General features: G+C 39.3%; 1 protein-coding gene across 3 annotated transcripts in view; it reads right to left on the bottom strand.

The window, feature by feature from the left end:
• Positions 1 to 15,771, bottom strand: part of AKAP7 (A-kinase anchoring protein 7) — a 134,636-nt gene extending 118,865 nt beyond the window's left edge. For all 3 annotated transcript variants that reach the window (XM_069598434.1, XM_069598436.1, XM_069598435.1), the window contains exons 1-2: positions 14,230 to 15,771; positions 7,693 to 7,821 (exon numbers count right to left, since the gene is read on the bottom strand). In XM_069598434.1, the coding sequence (XP_069454535.1) occupies positions 7,693 to 7,821; positions 14,230 to 14,476 (376 nt within the window). In that variant the 5' untranslated portion in view covers positions 14,477 to 15,771. The remainder of the gene's footprint in view (positions 1 to 7,692; positions 7,822 to 14,229) is intronic.
• Positions 15,772 to 17,943: the final 2,172 nt, after the last annotated feature.

The raw sequence follows: 17,943 nt of genomic DNA, 5'->3' as shown, positions 1-17,943 counted from the left end.
GCACTATACAACTAGCAATCATTCATAATTGTCATTTTCAAATCTAAAATAGGAATTGGCAAATTCTTCCATAAAAGACTTCATAATAAATATTTTAGGCCTTGCAGATCATATAGTCTTAACTACCCAAGTCAGCTGTAGACAAAACACAGCTGAATGGGTACAAATGTTTTCCAATAAAACTTTATTTACAAAGCAGAGAGTCAGATCTGGCCCATGGGCCATGGTGCACTAACCTCTGATCTGAAATTTAACTAACAACCATTCTCTTCCCCTTGCCACAATTTTCATGATGCTAGGAAAAATCATTTTTTATCTATCCTGTAATATGTATATTCCTAACTTTTGCAGCAGTGCCACTGAAAGTTCAATTTTTGGCTAATGTCACACTACAAACAATTAGCAAAAACTGAAAGGATTCTCTATAAACTTTCAGAGCAAGTTGGCAAAGTAACTTTGTCTGTTAAATTCTGGCTTCTGTTTTGTAGATCTTTTCTTTAATATTCTTTGCTAATAATTAATGTTTTATTATATATTTCACAAAAGTATCAGCCAGCAACAGATAAGAAACTAAAGAAAAAAAACAGTCCTTGACCATACCTAACTTGAAAAACACTTAGCATGCTTTTTTAAAGTCATCTTCAAAAGACATTTCTAACAACCAACAATTCTTATTATGAAACTATACTCCTAGAAGTAATTTTCAAATCAGTGTGAAATGCTTTTTTTTTTCTTTAACAGATTCTATCAGGGGCTTCCACATGCATGGAAAACTACCATTAATTTATATTTCAGGTTGTGTCTTCTTGAACAGTAGAGTACCTCATAGGGACTTTGTAAACTGCAAACATAACTGTATCTTCTGAGGTATAATGTTGCAAAGGAGGAGGAAGTACTCTGCCTTAGATTCAGTCTTATGAAGTTGGTTTCATCTTTGAGATCAGCCCTAACAAACCATAGTGACCAAGAGCACAAGATCTGTGCATATCTAACTAAACTCCTTATTTTACATACAATGAACAGAAGAGAAAAAAAAGTTTTAAAAACAGCTCAGTGTCACAGTCAAACCTGGTATCTGGACCTTTCAAAGCTCTCCTTCTAGCATAATTTCCACTGGAACAAATTGCTTTCCTCTTATGGTTCTAGATAAGTACTTACTACTATGAACAAAATCAAAGAGCAGAAGAAACTGTCCTTGTTCTGTTTTTCTTTGAAATATTAATAGTAAATAATTTTAAATGAATGTTGCAAATACTATTTTAATGCGAACTTCTAAGAAAAATAGTAGAAAATGTTTAAAATTTTAAAATTAAGCATTTGTGGGAACAGACACACTTTCTTTCTAGGATCAACATATCTGTGAACCCTAGAAGGAGACGTAGAAGACGGGTCAATTAAGAACTAGGTAATCTGGGTAATAAGTCTGACTGTATTGTTACAGGTTAAGACAGAATTAACTGGTCTGTTTGTGCATCCATTTCTCTATTACACTTCTCAACAATATGCATAAAGATTAATATGGCTAAAATGACATACCTTCACAGAGAATACAAATATAAATTAGCTTCTTTCATACATGTGAGCTTGCCAGAACTTTTATAAAAAAAATTCACAGCACTCTCATCCGGATGGTCTTGTGTGTGTATGCTCAATCATGTCCAGCTCTTTGCAGCCTCGTGGACCGAAGCCTCCCAGGCTCCTCTGTCCATGAGATTTCCCAAGCAAGAATACTGGAGTGGGTTGCCATTTCCTCCTCTGAGGGATCTTCCCAACCCAGGAATCAAGCCTATGTCCCGTGTCTCCTGCATTGGCAGGCAGATTCTTTACCACTAGCACCACCTGTCAAGTATGAGCAGTATCTGAACTGCCTCATGTGATGCCCCTGGGTTTTATTTCCATGCAGCTTTTTTCATTTGGAAAATCAAATATGTTGAGCTGCTTGCAATTTCAGATACATATAAGAAACAGTCCTTACTTTGTAGTAACATGAACTAAACAAACTAACTTTAAACAGAAGCCACAATATAATATGCTAATGAAGTACCACATATTTTAAATCTACTTCTAAATACATTCCAAGCCCACCTCCATCTGCTGTTAGTAAACAGGAAAAAGAAACCAATTTTAATATAATCTGTGATCTGGAATAACAGAGCCAACTGCTATTACCTCTGTACTAATTAAGATATTTTATATTGACACTGGGCTTCCGAGGTGACACAGTTGGTAAAGAATCTGCCTACCAAGGCAGGAGACACAAGAGATGCAGAAATTAAATAAAGAACGGTGGCCAAACTAATAATCCAGTTGATGTTATAACCTTTACTTCATCTCAAAATTAACACAGTAGAAAGAGAATCCAGAACCTATAGTCTATCTTTTCTTTTTTCAAACTGCACGTATCAACCCATTAGTGGGTTATGAAATCACCAGAGAAGATAATTTTTTAAAGTACTTTTTAATAACCAGAATGGACAGATTGGAATGGAAAGGAAAGCAAAACAAAATAACAGAATGGTAAACAGTACACTGCTTCTCGTATATATAAGTATTACTTCATGAAATTTCAGTTTTTTACATATGTATGTATACTGGGTGGCATTACAAAATCTATTTCTTACTTTGAACATAAGACATACTTTTGCTGTATTTTACTTAATATAAACAGTACTAAGCAGAAGAACAGACCACTGAAGTCTTCAGTATTTTAAGTTGTTTTATAGCTTACCTGTTTAAAACTAGAGTCCTCCTGTCTGTAACTACTTATTTTTGCCATTTCAAATGTTCCATAAGTCCATTTTGCAGATATTCAGAGAAGGAAAATCAGAATCTCTGAAGCTAATAGTTACAATTTATAATAGCTCTAACAATTCTGGTATCATGAGAATGATACAGCAGAAAGCCCCCAGTTCAGAATACAACCTCTTGGTAAAAATAAAGAAGCACAGCGTTTTTCTAAATTCCCTTAGCTTCCTTTTTATCAATAACTATCAAGCTTTCGTTTGAACTGGATTATCTAAATTTTTTCTTTTGTTAGACCTCACAGACAGGGTAAAGTTTAAAATAATCTGGTGTGAACTGGACAAATAAAGGGGGGAAATAATCCTGTATTTATTGTTATAGTACAGCTTAATTTACACTTGTCAGTAGTATGCTTGTGTTTTTCTATTTCAGTGAGTCCTGCTGATTTATGGTCAACCTGCCAGACACTTGTTTGCATATCTTCTATGCCTTTCATTAGCAGATTTATTTGTATGGCCAGGGTATAAAATCCCTTTTTCCTTACTGAACTTCATTTTACTTACAACTGTTAAATCATAATCTAAGTTCTAAAGTATAATTTACTATTATCTTTTTATTTTCCTTAGGTCGGGAAGATCCCCCGGTGCAGGGAATGATCACGCCAGTATTCTTGACTGGAGAACTCCATGGACAGAGAAACCTGGTGGGCTACAGTCCATGGGGTCACAAAGAGTCTGGCATAACTGAGTGACTAACACTTTTACTTAATTCATAGGAAAATACAATGAGCAAAGTATTCGAGTAACATCAAGTTTACAATAAAAACATTAAAGATCAACGACAATAGAAGCAAAATGTAGAAAGCTTTGGCCATGCGCCCTGAATCTTTCTCAGGATTATTTAGAGTAACTTCTACTGTTCGGCAGAAAAAAAATGTATTAGTTGTACTAAAGCTTGTAAACCCATCCCATAAATTTAATTTATTATACGTGTTAATTTTCATAACGATTTCAGTAGCCATTTTAATGTGCTCTCATGAATCTGGTCTTGTTGACAAAGGCTGTAACTCATCCATGCGTTGACTTTTACCTAAAGCACCACGAGTGTCACTTTAATGTAAATTATCTAATTTTCTTAAAGGCTTTTTCATTCTCTCAAAAAACTACAAGGAAATGAATTATGAGAGAAATTAATGTAATGTAGTCCATCTGTTATTGTTGGTTGACTGTTTGTACACTTGCTGTTAGCCAAAAGACTGAGCGAATTTAATTTTGCTTTTATATTCTTTTTCTTGTTTTCTTGCTACTTAAGCCATCAAATCTCTGAAGTAACCACTTAAAATCTAAGTATACAACAAAGACTATTACTTTCTATATTTCATAGAATTACTCTGAATAAGGAGAAGGAAATAGCAACCCACTCCAGTACTCTTTGCCTGGAAAATCCCATGGACAGAGAAGCCTGGCGGGCCATGATCCATGGGGTCACAGAGAGTCAGACACAACTGGAGTGACTAAGCACTCTGAATAATCTTCAGCAAATTACTAAAACTTTCTAAAGAAATAATTTTCCCCTCTAATTTTCTGTGAGAATTAAGCAAAGAAATGTAAAGCATTTAGTGATGGGCTAGAAGCACTCAATGGTATAAAATACTGCTTTCAAGGGACACATTCTTAAATACTTATTTTGGCAAAAAATTTTGGTAAGATTAAATTAATAAAAATTTATGGAGACAAGTTCTTTGCCACACACAATTGGAAGGACTTTACATTATTAATAAGTTAGTTGAATCCTGTCGACAATCTTATGAGACAGCTACCATTTTATACCAAGTTTTGAGATAGTGAAAGTGAGCCCAGAGACCTGCTCAAAGCACACAACAGGAAAGTGTAGGAGTAAATTCTGTCCCTTGACAGTCTGACTCCACAGCCCTCACTTGTAACCGCCTCAGTTTAACACCATTAGTAAAATCTTGGTGGATAACATCAAAGAAAAATGAGTTTCTCTAACTCCCTGTTTACTGAATCGATGAAGCACACACCTTTAAAATTAAGTTTCTAACCACAATTCAAAATTTTAATCATATTTTTTCATGAAAAGAATCAAGAGTTCATAAAATTTGAAGATTAAAAAAAGGAATAAAGAAAAAAAAATTGTTCAAACCTACTATCTTAACACAATCACTAGGAATTTTGGTGACAATCACCTAAAGTATTTACACAATTGTAAACTAACATTACATATATTTCCCCCCTAATTTTTCACTTTGCATTTTACATAGGAAATATTCCCTATTATACAGTTTTCTGAAATACTTTCATAATATGCAATTCGATACTACGTGGGCTTCCCTGGTGGCCCTAGTGGTAAAGAGCCCACGTGCCAAGGCAGCAGGCCATGGGTAAGAACCGCGGGTTCCACCCCTGGGTCAGGACGATCCCCTGAAGAAGGGCAGGGGAATCCATTCCAGTATTCTTGCCTGGAGAATCCCAAGGACAGAGCAGCCTGGGGGCCTACAGTCCATACGGGTGCGAAGAGTTGCACACAACTGAAGTGACTTAGAAATGTTCCCCATTACATAGTTTCTAGAAATACCTGCATAATATATAATTCAATACTATGTAACCTAAAGGCACTGGTATAGCTTATTCAGCCATAGTCAAACGGACATTTGGGTTTTCTGGCAGTATTTTTACTACTTAAAAACACTGTGACGCATGCTTATAAATAAAACTTCTTCCCACAAGTAAGACTATGTCCTTACACTGGGAATTCCATGAGCGACTCCACCCCACGTATAAACATTGCTTAAGATCCCAATAAACCCCGTTCTAAAAGGACTACTACAACAATACACTGTCAGAAGCCACAAAGATAAAACCTTAAAATCACGGAGTATTATTTTTGAGTGATATTCCCAATCTGATAAGTTACAATCATATTTTAATGTGCATCCTTTGATACTCATGAAGTTGAATAATTTTCCATATATTTATTTACTAACTGAGCTTTATCTTTTACATCCTTTGCCAGGCACCAATCATTTTTTCTTATTTGGGATAAATATTTGCCTTAAGTCCTTTAATAATAAAATTTGGAATAAATATTACAGACTTCTCCAATAAATTAGAGAAATACAGGATACAATTTACAATTTTTTAAAAACTGACTCAAGACAATCACTTACTAGACCAAGTACTAAAATTCAATCTTTATTTGACATACATTTTTCTGTTAAAATTTTTTTTCAAGTAAATGAGGTTTTAATCAACCCTTTAAAATACTTAAGATCTGAAGTATTTTTAATATACAACCTAATAGTATTAGAACACCCAGGGCTAATCTCCTTTAGGATAGACTGGTTGGATCTCCTTGCAGTCCAAGGGACTCTCAAGAGTCTTCTCCAACACCACAGTTCAAAAGCATCCATTCTTCGGCACTCAGCTTTCTTCACAGTCCAACTCTCACATCCATACATGACCACAGGAAAAACCATAGCCTTCACTAGACGGACCTTTGTCGGCAAAGTGATGTCTCTGCTTTTGAATATGCTATCTAGGTTGGTCATAACTTTCCTTCCAAGGGGTAAGCGTCTTTTAATTTCATGGCTGCAATCACCATCTGCAGTGATTTTTGAGCCCCCCAAAATAAAGTCTGACACTGTTTCCATTGTTTCCCCATCTATTTCCCATGAAGTGATAGGACCAGATGCCATGATCTTCATCTTCTGAATGTTGAGCTTTACGTCAACTTTTTCACTCTCCTCTATCACTTTCATCAAGAGGCTTTTTAGTTCCTCTTCACTTTCTGCCATAAGGGTAGTGTTATCTGCATATCTGAGGTTATTGATATTTCTCCCGGCGATCTTGATTCCAGCTTGTGCTTCCTTCAGCCCAGCGTTTCTCAGGATGTACTCTGCATATAAGTTAAATAAGCAGGGTGACAATATACAGCCTTGACATACTCCTTTCCCTATTTGGAACCAGTCTGTTGTTCCATGTCCAGTTCTAACTGTTGCTTCCTGACCTGCATATAGGTTTCTCAAAGGAGATCAGTCCTGGGTGTTCTTTCAAAGGAATGATGCTAAAGCTGAAACTCCAGTACTTTGGCCACCTCATGTGAAGAATTGACTCATTGGAAAAGACTCTGATGTTGGGAGGGATTCGGGGCAGGAGGAAAAGGGGACACCAGAGGATGAGATGGCTGGATGGCATCACCGACTCAATGGACATGAGTTTGAGTGAACTCCGGGAGTTGGTGATGGACAGGGAAGCCTGGCATGCTGCTGTTCATGGGGTTGCAAAGAGTTGGACACGACAGAGCGACTGAACTGAACTGAATAAGTACAAAATACGGTGATTTCCAGTATCTCTAAAATCTGCAATAATTACAAAGCTAGACTTAGAATTCGGTGAGGTAAAATAAGGATTATGATAATTTCAATGCGGAGAACTGAATGCCCCATTAAGGAATGATGCATGACTGAAAGAAAGAAAACTCACTGAACTACTCTGTTTTGAACCTTGATTTAAGTTAAGATTAACTTAACCTTATCATTTAACTTAACCTTAGGTTCATAGTTAAGGATTACAATCATCTTGAGAGTTGTTACCGTTGTTGTTTAGTCACTAAATGGTGTCCATCTCTTTGGCAACCCCACAGACTGTGGCCCACCAGACTCCTCTGTCCATGGGATTTTCCAGGCAAGATTACTGAAGTGGGTTGCCATTTACTTCTCCAGGGGATCTTCCTGACCCAGGGATTGAATTCACATCTCCTGCATTGGCAGGCGGATTCTATACTATGGAGCCAAACAATTATTAATTAACAACCCAAACTCAAAAACACAACAATACTTAAGGTGAAATTATTTATTAAGAAAAAATATATATATCACTAAATTTACTGTTCATTGCTTCTAAACACATATTTATTTAATAAAGTACTTACTTTCACTATCTTCTTTAATATCTATGGTAGCAAATGGCAAATCTACCAGAAAATCCATGGTGTTGGCTTCAAATTCTTCTGACATTTTTTCTTTGCTTGATACACTTTCACATTCATTGGAATTCAGCCCTATAACATTACAAAAAGAAAACTGTATTATTTTTATTTACTTTTTAATTCATATCCTAAGCTAAAGCAATTCAACTAACAACTCAATATAAATTAACATCTTTTAAGAAATGGTAAAATTGGTATTCAAACATACTGTAAGCTACTTATTTAGTTATAACATATTCTACATTTCTATAAATCTATTTTTATGTTAAACAGCTTTAATAATTTCGTGAAGCACAGTACTCAACTCAGGGTTAAAGTTGAGTTAATCAACAAACCTCAAGATCCTTTGTAAGACACATTTTCTTAACTCCAAAACTACATTTTTCACATAACTTCTGAACACAAGCTAACAAGATTCTGGCAATCTCCTCCATGTTTATTTGTTAACAACATCAATTCTGTGTTCTCATCTCTATAAACTCTGACTTTTATTTTTCCTTCAGAAAAGATTTAAAAATTTTTTTCATTCCATTATTATATTAACATGGGAAATTCAAACATTAAAATCCACACATTAAAAACACATAGCTCTAAATATGCTTTTCTAGAAATTCAACAGTTAAAAGCAAAAAAGATCTTATAGTTTCCCTGACAGCTCTTCCAAAGACATGTACTAATACTAGAGTGACATTTCACACTTGGTCCTTGTTTTTTTGTTTTCTTATAATGGGTAGAACAATTATATGCCTCAGGAGGAGGTTAAGGGAAAGAGGGTGTCTGTTTAAACTGATAAAGTCAATTGCTAAATTTATCAGCTGGTGGTCTCCCCATACCATTATCCTCCATGCTTTTAGACACAAATGGTGTTTGAACCAGAACTGAACAAAATCCTGGGATACTTACATAATTTTTATTCTATATATTGACTAATGATTAATTTACCATTGAAGATATTAAAGAAGTCACTTATTTCATTCTGTTATAATCCTCTATTTTCATATATCAGACCTTTAAAAACACATTCCATTAAGAATATGGCTTAGAATACTCAAGATAATAAATGTTCATGATAAGTTATAGTTAACATAAGCCAAAAACACTAAATTTTTATTGTAATTTTAGTAATCTTTAATATTATTTACAGACACACTCTACACACAGACACACACACACACCTATTTTGTAGATAAAAGCAAAAAAAGACAGCTAAAACCTTTTTATTGCTGATTTTTTATACTAACTAGTCATGTTCAACACCAAAATCAAAAAAATTAATAGTATGCTTAATAATGCGATTTATTTATATTACAGTTCAAACCTTATTAAGCTTGAGTGCCTGGCATGCAGGTGTTCAACAAGTGTTAGTTTACCATAATCTATTCACAGCTATTGAAATATGTGAGAACAAGTAAATGTTTCCTTTCTATTTTTACACTTGTGTTGAAAAATACACAGCTTACATTTAAACAAAAGTTTTAATAAATCTATACATATCTATATTTGGGGCAAATGTACCTACATAGAAAAGATCATCACTGATCACTTAGCTTACACAACACTATAAATAAAATGTTTAAAAGATTTTTAAATTTTTTAAAAAATAAATAAAATTCTTGAATGCAATGGTATGTCAAAATCAACAAGAGTCTACAACTTGAAACACAAAATTTTTTCTATTAAATTACCAAATAGCTGAAAACCTTCAACATTCAGAAAACAAAGATCATGGCATCCGGTCCCATCACTTCATGGGAAATAGATGGGGAAACAGTGGAAACAGTGTCAGACTTTATTTTGGGGGGCTCCAAAATCACTGCAGATGGTGACTGCAGCCATGAAATTAAAAGATGCTTACTCCTTGGAAGAAAAGTTATGACCAACCTAGATAGCATATTCAAAAGCAGAGACATTACTTTGCCGACTAAGGTCCGTCTAGTCAAGGCTATGGTTTTTCCAGTAGTCAAGTATGGATGTGAGAGTTGGACTGTGAAGAAGGCTGAGCGCCGAAGAATTGATGCTTTTGAACTGTGGTGTTGGAGAAGACTCTTGAGAGTCCCTTGGACTGCAAGGAGATTCAACCAGTCCATTCTGAAGGAGATCAACCCTGGGATTTCTTTGGAAAGAATGATGCTAAAGCTGAAACTCCAGTACTTTGGCTATCTCATGCGAAGAGTTGACTCATTGGAAAAGACTCTGATGCTGGGTGGGATTGGGGGCAGGAGGAGAAGGGGACGACAGAGGATGAGATGGCTGGAGAGCATCACTGAACCACTGGAGATGAATCTGAGTGAACTCTGGGAGTTGGTGATGGACAGGGAGGCCTGGCATGCTGCGATTCATGGGATTGCAAAGAGACGGACATGACTGAGCGACTGAAATGAACTGAACTGAGATATGAATTATTAACAGGCTTTCCTGGTGGTTCAGACTTGGTAAAGAATCTGCCCATATTATGGGAGACCTGGGTTCCATCCCTAGGTTGGGAAGATTCCCTAGAGAAGGAAATGGCAACCCACTCCAGTACTCTTCCCTGGAAAATCCCATACACAAAGGAGTCTGGTGGCCTACAGTTCATGGTGTCGCATGAATTATTAACTCAAAAAGAAGAGAATACCACTTCCAAGTAGCTCTTGGAACTCCAGGTTCTATGTCATCCTATAGAACAATGTTTCTCAACAGGGCTCAAATCGGAAATACTTCCAGTTCTCTAAGCTCCAGTGTTTCAGCAAAGGCTGGCAGACATGAATTAAACACATCCACATCCAGCCCCATCACTTCATGGCAAATAGAAGGGGGAAAATGGAAACAGTGACAGACTTTATTTTCTTGGGCTCCAAAATCACTGTGGAAGGTGACTGCAGCCATGAAATTAGAAGACGATTGCTCCTTGGAAGGAAAGCTATGACAAACCTAGAGAGATAACACTTCGCCAACAAAAGACACTATAGTCAAAGTTATTATTTTTCCAGTAATCACGTACATATGTGAGAGCTGTTAAGAAGGCTGAGTGCCAAAGAATTGCTGCTTTTGAACTGTGGTGCTGGAGAAGACTTTTAAGAGTCCCTTGGACAGGAAGGAGATCCAACCAGTCCATGCTAAAGGAAATCAACCATGAATATTCATTGGAAGGACTGATGCTGAAGCTGAAGCTCTAATACTTTGACACCTGATGTGAACAGCCAACTCACTGAAAAAGACCCTGATGCTGAGAAAGACTGAAGGGAGGAAGAGAAGGGGGCGACAGAGGATGAGATGTTTGGATGGCATCACTGACTCAATGAACATGAGTCTGAGCAAACTCCAGGAGATAGTTGAAAGACAGGGAAGCCTGGCGTGCTGCAGTCCATGGGGTCACAAATAGTCAGACACACCCAAGCAAGCCACTGAACAACAATCATAATGATATTTTCTTTTACAGAAGTACATATTTTTGTTTTGGAAAAATTGCCTTAAAATAACCAACCTTTGGACTTCCCTGGTGGTACAGTTTGGGGTAAGAATCTGCCTGCCAATGTAAGGGGCATGAGTTTGATTCCTGGTCCAGGAAGATTCCACACGCCTCAGGGCAACTAAACTCAACTCATGTGCCACAAGCAACGATGCCCAAGCACCAGGACCATTGAGCTGGAGCTCTAGAACCTGCTAGCAGCAACTACCAAGCCTGTATTCTCTAGGACCTGTGAGCCACAACTACTGAGCCTGTGCGCCGTTAACTACTGAAGCCCAGGTGCCCACAGCCTGTGCTAAACAAAAAGAGAAGCTACTGCAAAGAGAAGCATGTGTACCGCAACGAAGAGGAGCCCCGGCTCTCTGCAGCTAGAGAAAGTCTGTGTGCAACAAGAGATCCAGCTTAGCCAGAAATAAATAAATAAAATAATAACCAACCTTGAAATAAAGGACTTAACTATAAATTGATCATTGTATTTAAAATTTGGTTTAACTATTGTTAAAATTATTTTGTACAAATCCAAGTAAGAGTAATGTTGCTAAGTGAATTAAAACCGTAAAGATTAGGTGAGGGGGACTTCCCTGCAGTTCAGTGGCTAAGACTCTGAGATGCCAATGTAGGGGTAAGGGTTCGACCCCCTAGTATGGGAGCTAGGATCCCACAAGCTGAATGGCGTGGTCAAAAACAAAAGAGGTAAGACTGGTTAACCACTACTAGCAATAACAACAATATCTAACATTTGAGCAAGTGTCTATGCCAGGCATTGCTGAAAGCACTTTACAGAAGATGGTTAACTCCCTTAGTTTAATATTACCCTGATAACAGGGTAATATTAAACTCTTTTCACAGACTAGCCAATTAAGCAACTTGCCTCAGGTTACAGGTCTTGAGGCTAGACTTTGAATCCAGTTACTCAACCACCAAAACCTGCCAGCAACAGCACTGCTGGAAAGTTCACATTAACAGTTTATATTATAATATACACATTTTATATAATATAATACACCCAGATATCTGCCTGGTATCTGTTCTGGTTAAGAAGAGCATTTTCATTTTAAAGAGCAGATATAAGAATGCATATGCACTTGTACTATGTGTACAATTATAGACAAAAAGGCTGACATAGTTGTATTCAATACATTTCCTGCTATTCAAATGTTTCAAATAGTCATTAGTTTTATAAGAAAACAATTAATGCATGTTTAAAATACATTATAAAATTGTACATGAAGTATACACTAATATTCAAATATATGTGTACTTCCACAAATGACTTCATCAAAGACAGACCGATAGAAGAAAAAAAGAATAGTCTGCCCTTCCTCACACAAAGTGTAAGTTTCCTATCTGGATAACAAAGCACAACTTTATTAAGCAAAATTCTCTTCTACTCACTCTACTAGGTAGGTATATTCCCCAAGAAGCTATTTCCAATATGCCTGGGAAACCCCATGGACAGAAGGAGCCTGTTGGACTATACAGTTTATGGGGTCACAAAACAGTCAACAGGGCTTAGCAACTAAACAATAGATATATAGTTGGTATAGTTCCCAAGAATCAGTGGAAAGGGTCAGTTCCATCATCCATGCCAGCTCTGGCCTAGCTACTAAAAATAGAAACATCTTACAACTGGAGAAATGTTGACAGCTGTCAACAAGTCACCTGACCTCCATGCTTTGGTTTCCACATCATGAAAAAGGAACAAAATTACAACCCAAATTACTAGCCAGAAATGGACAAAGTAAGCTAATAATATGTGAAACGCAATGTAAAAAGGCATTAAACTCCACAAACATCTTAAAAGCATGCCATCAGCATCCTCAATTCCAAGGCCACACAGTGAAGGAACTGGGGTGGGAAACCCTTCTCTTTGACACTGACAAGTTTCCGTTTATAACTGCATCTCAAAAATTCCCACCCTCAGCATTGACCTCCCAAGGTCTTCATCATTTCATTCCCTCAACAATTGTAAACATATTTACACTAGTGAATGGTTATTACATAACATTTTAAGATTTTCATGCTTTTTATATCTATGTGGTGGCTCAGACGCTAAAGCGTCTGCCTACAATGTGGGAGACCCGGGTTCAAATCCTGGGTAGGGAAGATCTCTTGGAAAAGGAAATGGCAACCCACTCCAGTATTCTTGCCTGGAGAATCCCATGGACAGAGGAGCCTGGTAGGCTACAGTCCATGGAGTCGCAGAGTCGGACACGACTGAGCGACTTCACTTTCACTTTCATTTTCATGCGTTTATATTTCAAAAATCTCACATGAAAAAAACTTGAAAGTCTCTCAGTTGTGTCCTGCTCTTTGTGACCCCGTGGACTGTAGCCCACCAGGCTCCTCCGTCCGTGGGATTCTCCAGGCAAGAATACTGGAGTGGGTTGACATTTCCTTCACAGAAGAGCACCTTTTCTCTAATTGGCTTGTTGATGCCTTTCACCAAAAGTCCAACCCCTAACTCGCTCTACCCACCAACTTCAGTTCACAGCAAATGCTGACATAAACTGGAAACTCATTCTGAGCCCTACTGCAGATCTGGCGCCAGTTTAGAGAGGTCACTTCCACACCGATAATAAAATTCTACGAGGAAAACCTAAGTGCGGCGGTTCAAGCCTTTGTGATAAAGTATAAAAACGGAGCTTTTTCTAGATTTTGCTGATCACACAAACACCGTCGGAGGGTACGTGTCGGCATGAAGTTTCTAAAAGGTTAGAAGATCATCGGGAAAGAAAAGTGAAACTTAGAAAGGGTTCACACTCCCGGCCTCCCGTCGCACCAACAGTGCGTGCACGAACAAAAACACTCGCTGACAAGCAGCACTGATCATGCCCGGTTGTATCGGGTTCTCTGCTGCTACACCGAATTCCCCGCAGGGCGGGAAGAGGAGCCCCAGGGCAGGGCGGGCGTGGGATCGCGCTCCAAGCGCTGGGGGCGCAGGCGGGGCGGAGAGGCCGGGCCCTCCCCGCGGCCAAGCCGAGCCCACGCCCCCAAACTCCAGTCGCCCCACACCGCCCGCCCGAGCTCACCAGCTCCGGGGAGCTCCATGCAGGCGGCGGTGGCGGGCGACGGGCCTCTGCAGGCGACGACGGCCGGGCGCTGCGACTCCGGGCTAAGCACGACGCGGGGGCGGAGGCGGGGCGGAGGACTGGCGGGCGGCGCGCGGGGGCGGGGCGGGGGGCGGTGGTAGCGGCTGGCGCCCGGGGCTCGGGCCGAGGCGATCAGGCCTGCGGAGGCGCCGAGCCCCCAGAGCCGCAGTCTTCGAAGTAACTGCATGCCCAGGCAGAGCGCCCAGAACGAGTGGAAAGGGCCGAGCCGAGGCGCCCGCAGTACCCGGATTCCGGCGAGCGACGCAGGCCAATTGCGGGGAGGGCGGGGGGCTCCTCTCTGAGCGGCGACGCTCCGCCCCCGGCCCCGCCTCCGCCCTCGACCCCGCCTCCGCTCCCGGGAGGGGCCCTCTGCTGTCTTTGGCAGGGCTTGATTATCTCCCCTGGGCTGCCTTTCCCATCCCAGGCTTCAAGGGGTGAGATTGGTCGCTGACTGAAAGCATTCCCTGATTGGAGTCTCCTGAGGATCCATGTTTTTAGTTTTGCAAAGAGCTTTCAAAACATAGAATTCTGATTACAGAACATTTGAAGAGCGAGACATATACAGGAACGACACCTTGTCTGTCTGTATAATTAAATAATTTGCTTTACAGGAAAAAAAAAGCCAAATTGTGGCAATCTCAAAGTTTTAACAGTAGTTTCATGTTTATAAATTAAATGGAAAGCAGCTACTTGTGTTTGCAGATTGAAGCAATAATATGAGTAAAATGGAAGGAAAAGTACTTGTTAGTTTTTTTTTTAAGACTTTCAGCTTTAGATCAGAATTTTACCGGAGTTTTCTTTTAAGTGCAAAGAAACCTTGCAGTAAGAAAATCAGGTATGTCTCCCAACAAATTAATATAGCCTATTTTACGAGAGACAACACTTATCTTGAATACACCCTGAAAGGGAAATGAAGCAAGGACCTCAGTCATAATAGTTGACATTAAAACCATACACAAAAAGTCATAAACCTCATTATCCTGGTTGCAAAATAATTCTAGCAAATTGGATATTTGGTTTGCATGCCCATAGTACTTATGAACTGATTCCGCTAAAGTCTGTTCTGTTCTGAGGGTGTGCATGTGAATAAGACAAGTCTTTTTCTCAAGGAGTTGGTCATCTAATAGCTGAGAATTAAACATGCTGCTGCTGCTGCAAAGTCACTTCAGTCGTGTCCGACTCTGTGCAACCCCACAGACAGCCGCCCACCAGGCTCCCCCGTCCCTGGGATTCTCCAGGCAAGAACATTGGAGTGGGTTGCCATTTCCTTCTCCAATGTGTGAAAGTGAAAAGTGAAAGTGAAGTCGTTCAGTTGTGTGTCGCTCACTCTTTGTGACCCCATGGACTGCAGCCTACCAGGCTCCTCCAACCATGGGATTTTCGAGGCAAGAGTACTGGAGTGGGGTGCCACTGCCTTCTCCAGAATTAAACAGGAGTAATTGCAATAAGCAACAAACTAAAAGCAGCAAAAAAAAAAAAAAAAACAAATCCACAGTTAACAGCTGAATGGGCTTAAAATATGCCACTTTGGCATTAAGATTATTTTTGGAGGCAACCAAGAAACATACTGAAGAACTGTCTTCCCTTCCCTTTCTGCCTAATACCAGAGCATCGATTTTACTTTGTGAAACTGTTGTGGTCCACTGGAGAAGGGAATGGCAAACTACTTCAGTATTCTTGCCTTGAGAACCCCATGAACAGTATGAAAAGGCAAAATGATAGGATACCAAAAGAGGAACTCCCCAGGTCATTAGGTGCCCAATATGCTACTGGAGATCAGTGCAGAAATAACTCCAGAAAGAATGAAGGGATGGAGCCAAAGCAAAAACAATACCCAGCTGTGGATGTGACTGGTGATAGAAGTAAGATCCAATGCTGAAAAGAGCAATATTGCATAGGAACCTGGAATGTCAGGTCCATGAATCAAGGCAAATTGGAAGTGGTCAAACAAGAGATGGCAAGGGTGAACGTTGACATTCTAGGAATCAGTGAACTAAAATGGACTGGAATGGGTGAATTTACCTCAGATGACCATTATATCTACTACTGCAGGCAGGAATCCCTCAGAAGAAATGGAGTAGCTATCATGGTCAACAAAAGAGTCCGAAATGCAGTACTTGGATGCAATCTCAAAAACGACAGAATGATCTCTGTTCGTCTCCAAGGCAAACCATTCAATATCACAGTTATCCAAGTCTATGCCCCAACCAGTAACGCTGAAGAAGCTGAAGTTGAACGGTTTTATGAAGACCTACAAGACCTTTTAGAACTAACACCCAAAAAAGATGTCCTTTTCATTATAGGGGACTGGAATGCAAAAGTAGGAAGTCAAGAAACACCTGGAGTAACAGCCAAATTTGGCCTTGGAATGCAGAATGAAGCAGAGCAAAGACTAACAGAGTTTTGCCAAGAAAATGCACTGGTCATAGCAAACACCCTCTTCCAACAACACAAGAGAAGACTCTACATATGGACATCACCAGATGGTCAACACCGAAATCAGATTGATTATATTCTTTGCAGCCAAAGATGGAGAAGCTCTATGCAGTCAACAAAAACAAGACCAGGAGCTGACTGTGGCTCAGATCAAGAACTCCTTATTACCAAATTCAGACTCAAATTGAAGAAAGTAGGGAAAACCGCTAGACCATTCAGGTATGACCTAAATCAAATCCCTTATGATTATACAGTGGAAGTGAGAAATAGATTTAAGGGCCTAGATCTGATAGATAGAGTGCCTGATGAACTATGGAATGAGGTTTGTGACATTGTACAGGAGACAGGGATCAAGACCATCCTCATGGAAAAGAAATGCAAAAAAGCAAAATGGCTGTTTTATGAGGCCTTACAAATAGCTGTGAAAAGAAGAGAGCTGAAAAGCCAAGGAGAAAAGGAAAGATATAGGCATCTGAATGCAGAGTTCCAAAGAATAGCAAGAAGAGATAAGAAAGCCTTCCTCAGCGATCAATGCAAAGAAATAGAGGAAAAGAACAGAATGGGAAAGACTAGAGATCTCTTCAGGAAAATTAGAGATACCAAGGGAACATTTCATGCAAAGATGGGCTCGATAAAGGACAGAAATGGTCTGGACCTAACAGAAGCAGAAGATATTAAGAAGAGGTGGTAAGAATACACAGAAGAGCTATACAAAAAAGATCTTCACGACCCAGACAATCATGATGATGTGATCACTAATCTAGAGCCAGACATCTTGGAATGTGAAATCAAGTGGGCCTTAGAAAGCATCATTACTAACAAAGCTAGTGGAGGTGATGGAATTCCAGTGGAGCTTTTTCAAATCCTGAAAGATGATGCTGTGAAAGTGCTGCACTCAATATGCCAGCAAATTTGGAAAACTCAGCAGTGGCCACAGGACTGGAAAAGGTCAGTTTTCATTCCATTCCCAAAGAAAGGCAATGCCAAAGAATGCTCAAACTACCACACAATTGCAGTCATTTCACATGCTAGTAAAGTAATGCTCAAAATTCTCCAAGCCAGGCTCCAGCAATACGTGAACCGTGAACTCCCTGATGTTCAAGCTGCTTCTGGAAAAGGCAGAGGAACCAGAGATCAAATTGCCAACATCCACTGGATCATGGAAAAAGCAAGAGAGTTCCAGAAAAACATCTGTTTCTGCTTTACTGACTATGCCAA

This window comes from Ovis canadensis, chromosome 8, assembly GCF_042477335.2.
Source record: "Ovis canadensis isolate MfBH-ARS-UI-01 breed Bighorn chromosome 8, ARS-UI_OviCan_v2, whole genome shotgun sequence".
Lineage (NCBI taxonomy): Eukaryota > Metazoa > Chordata > Mammalia > Artiodactyla > Bovidae > Ovis > Ovis canadensis.
This window is presented reverse-complemented; position numbering and strand designations above follow the sequence as displayed.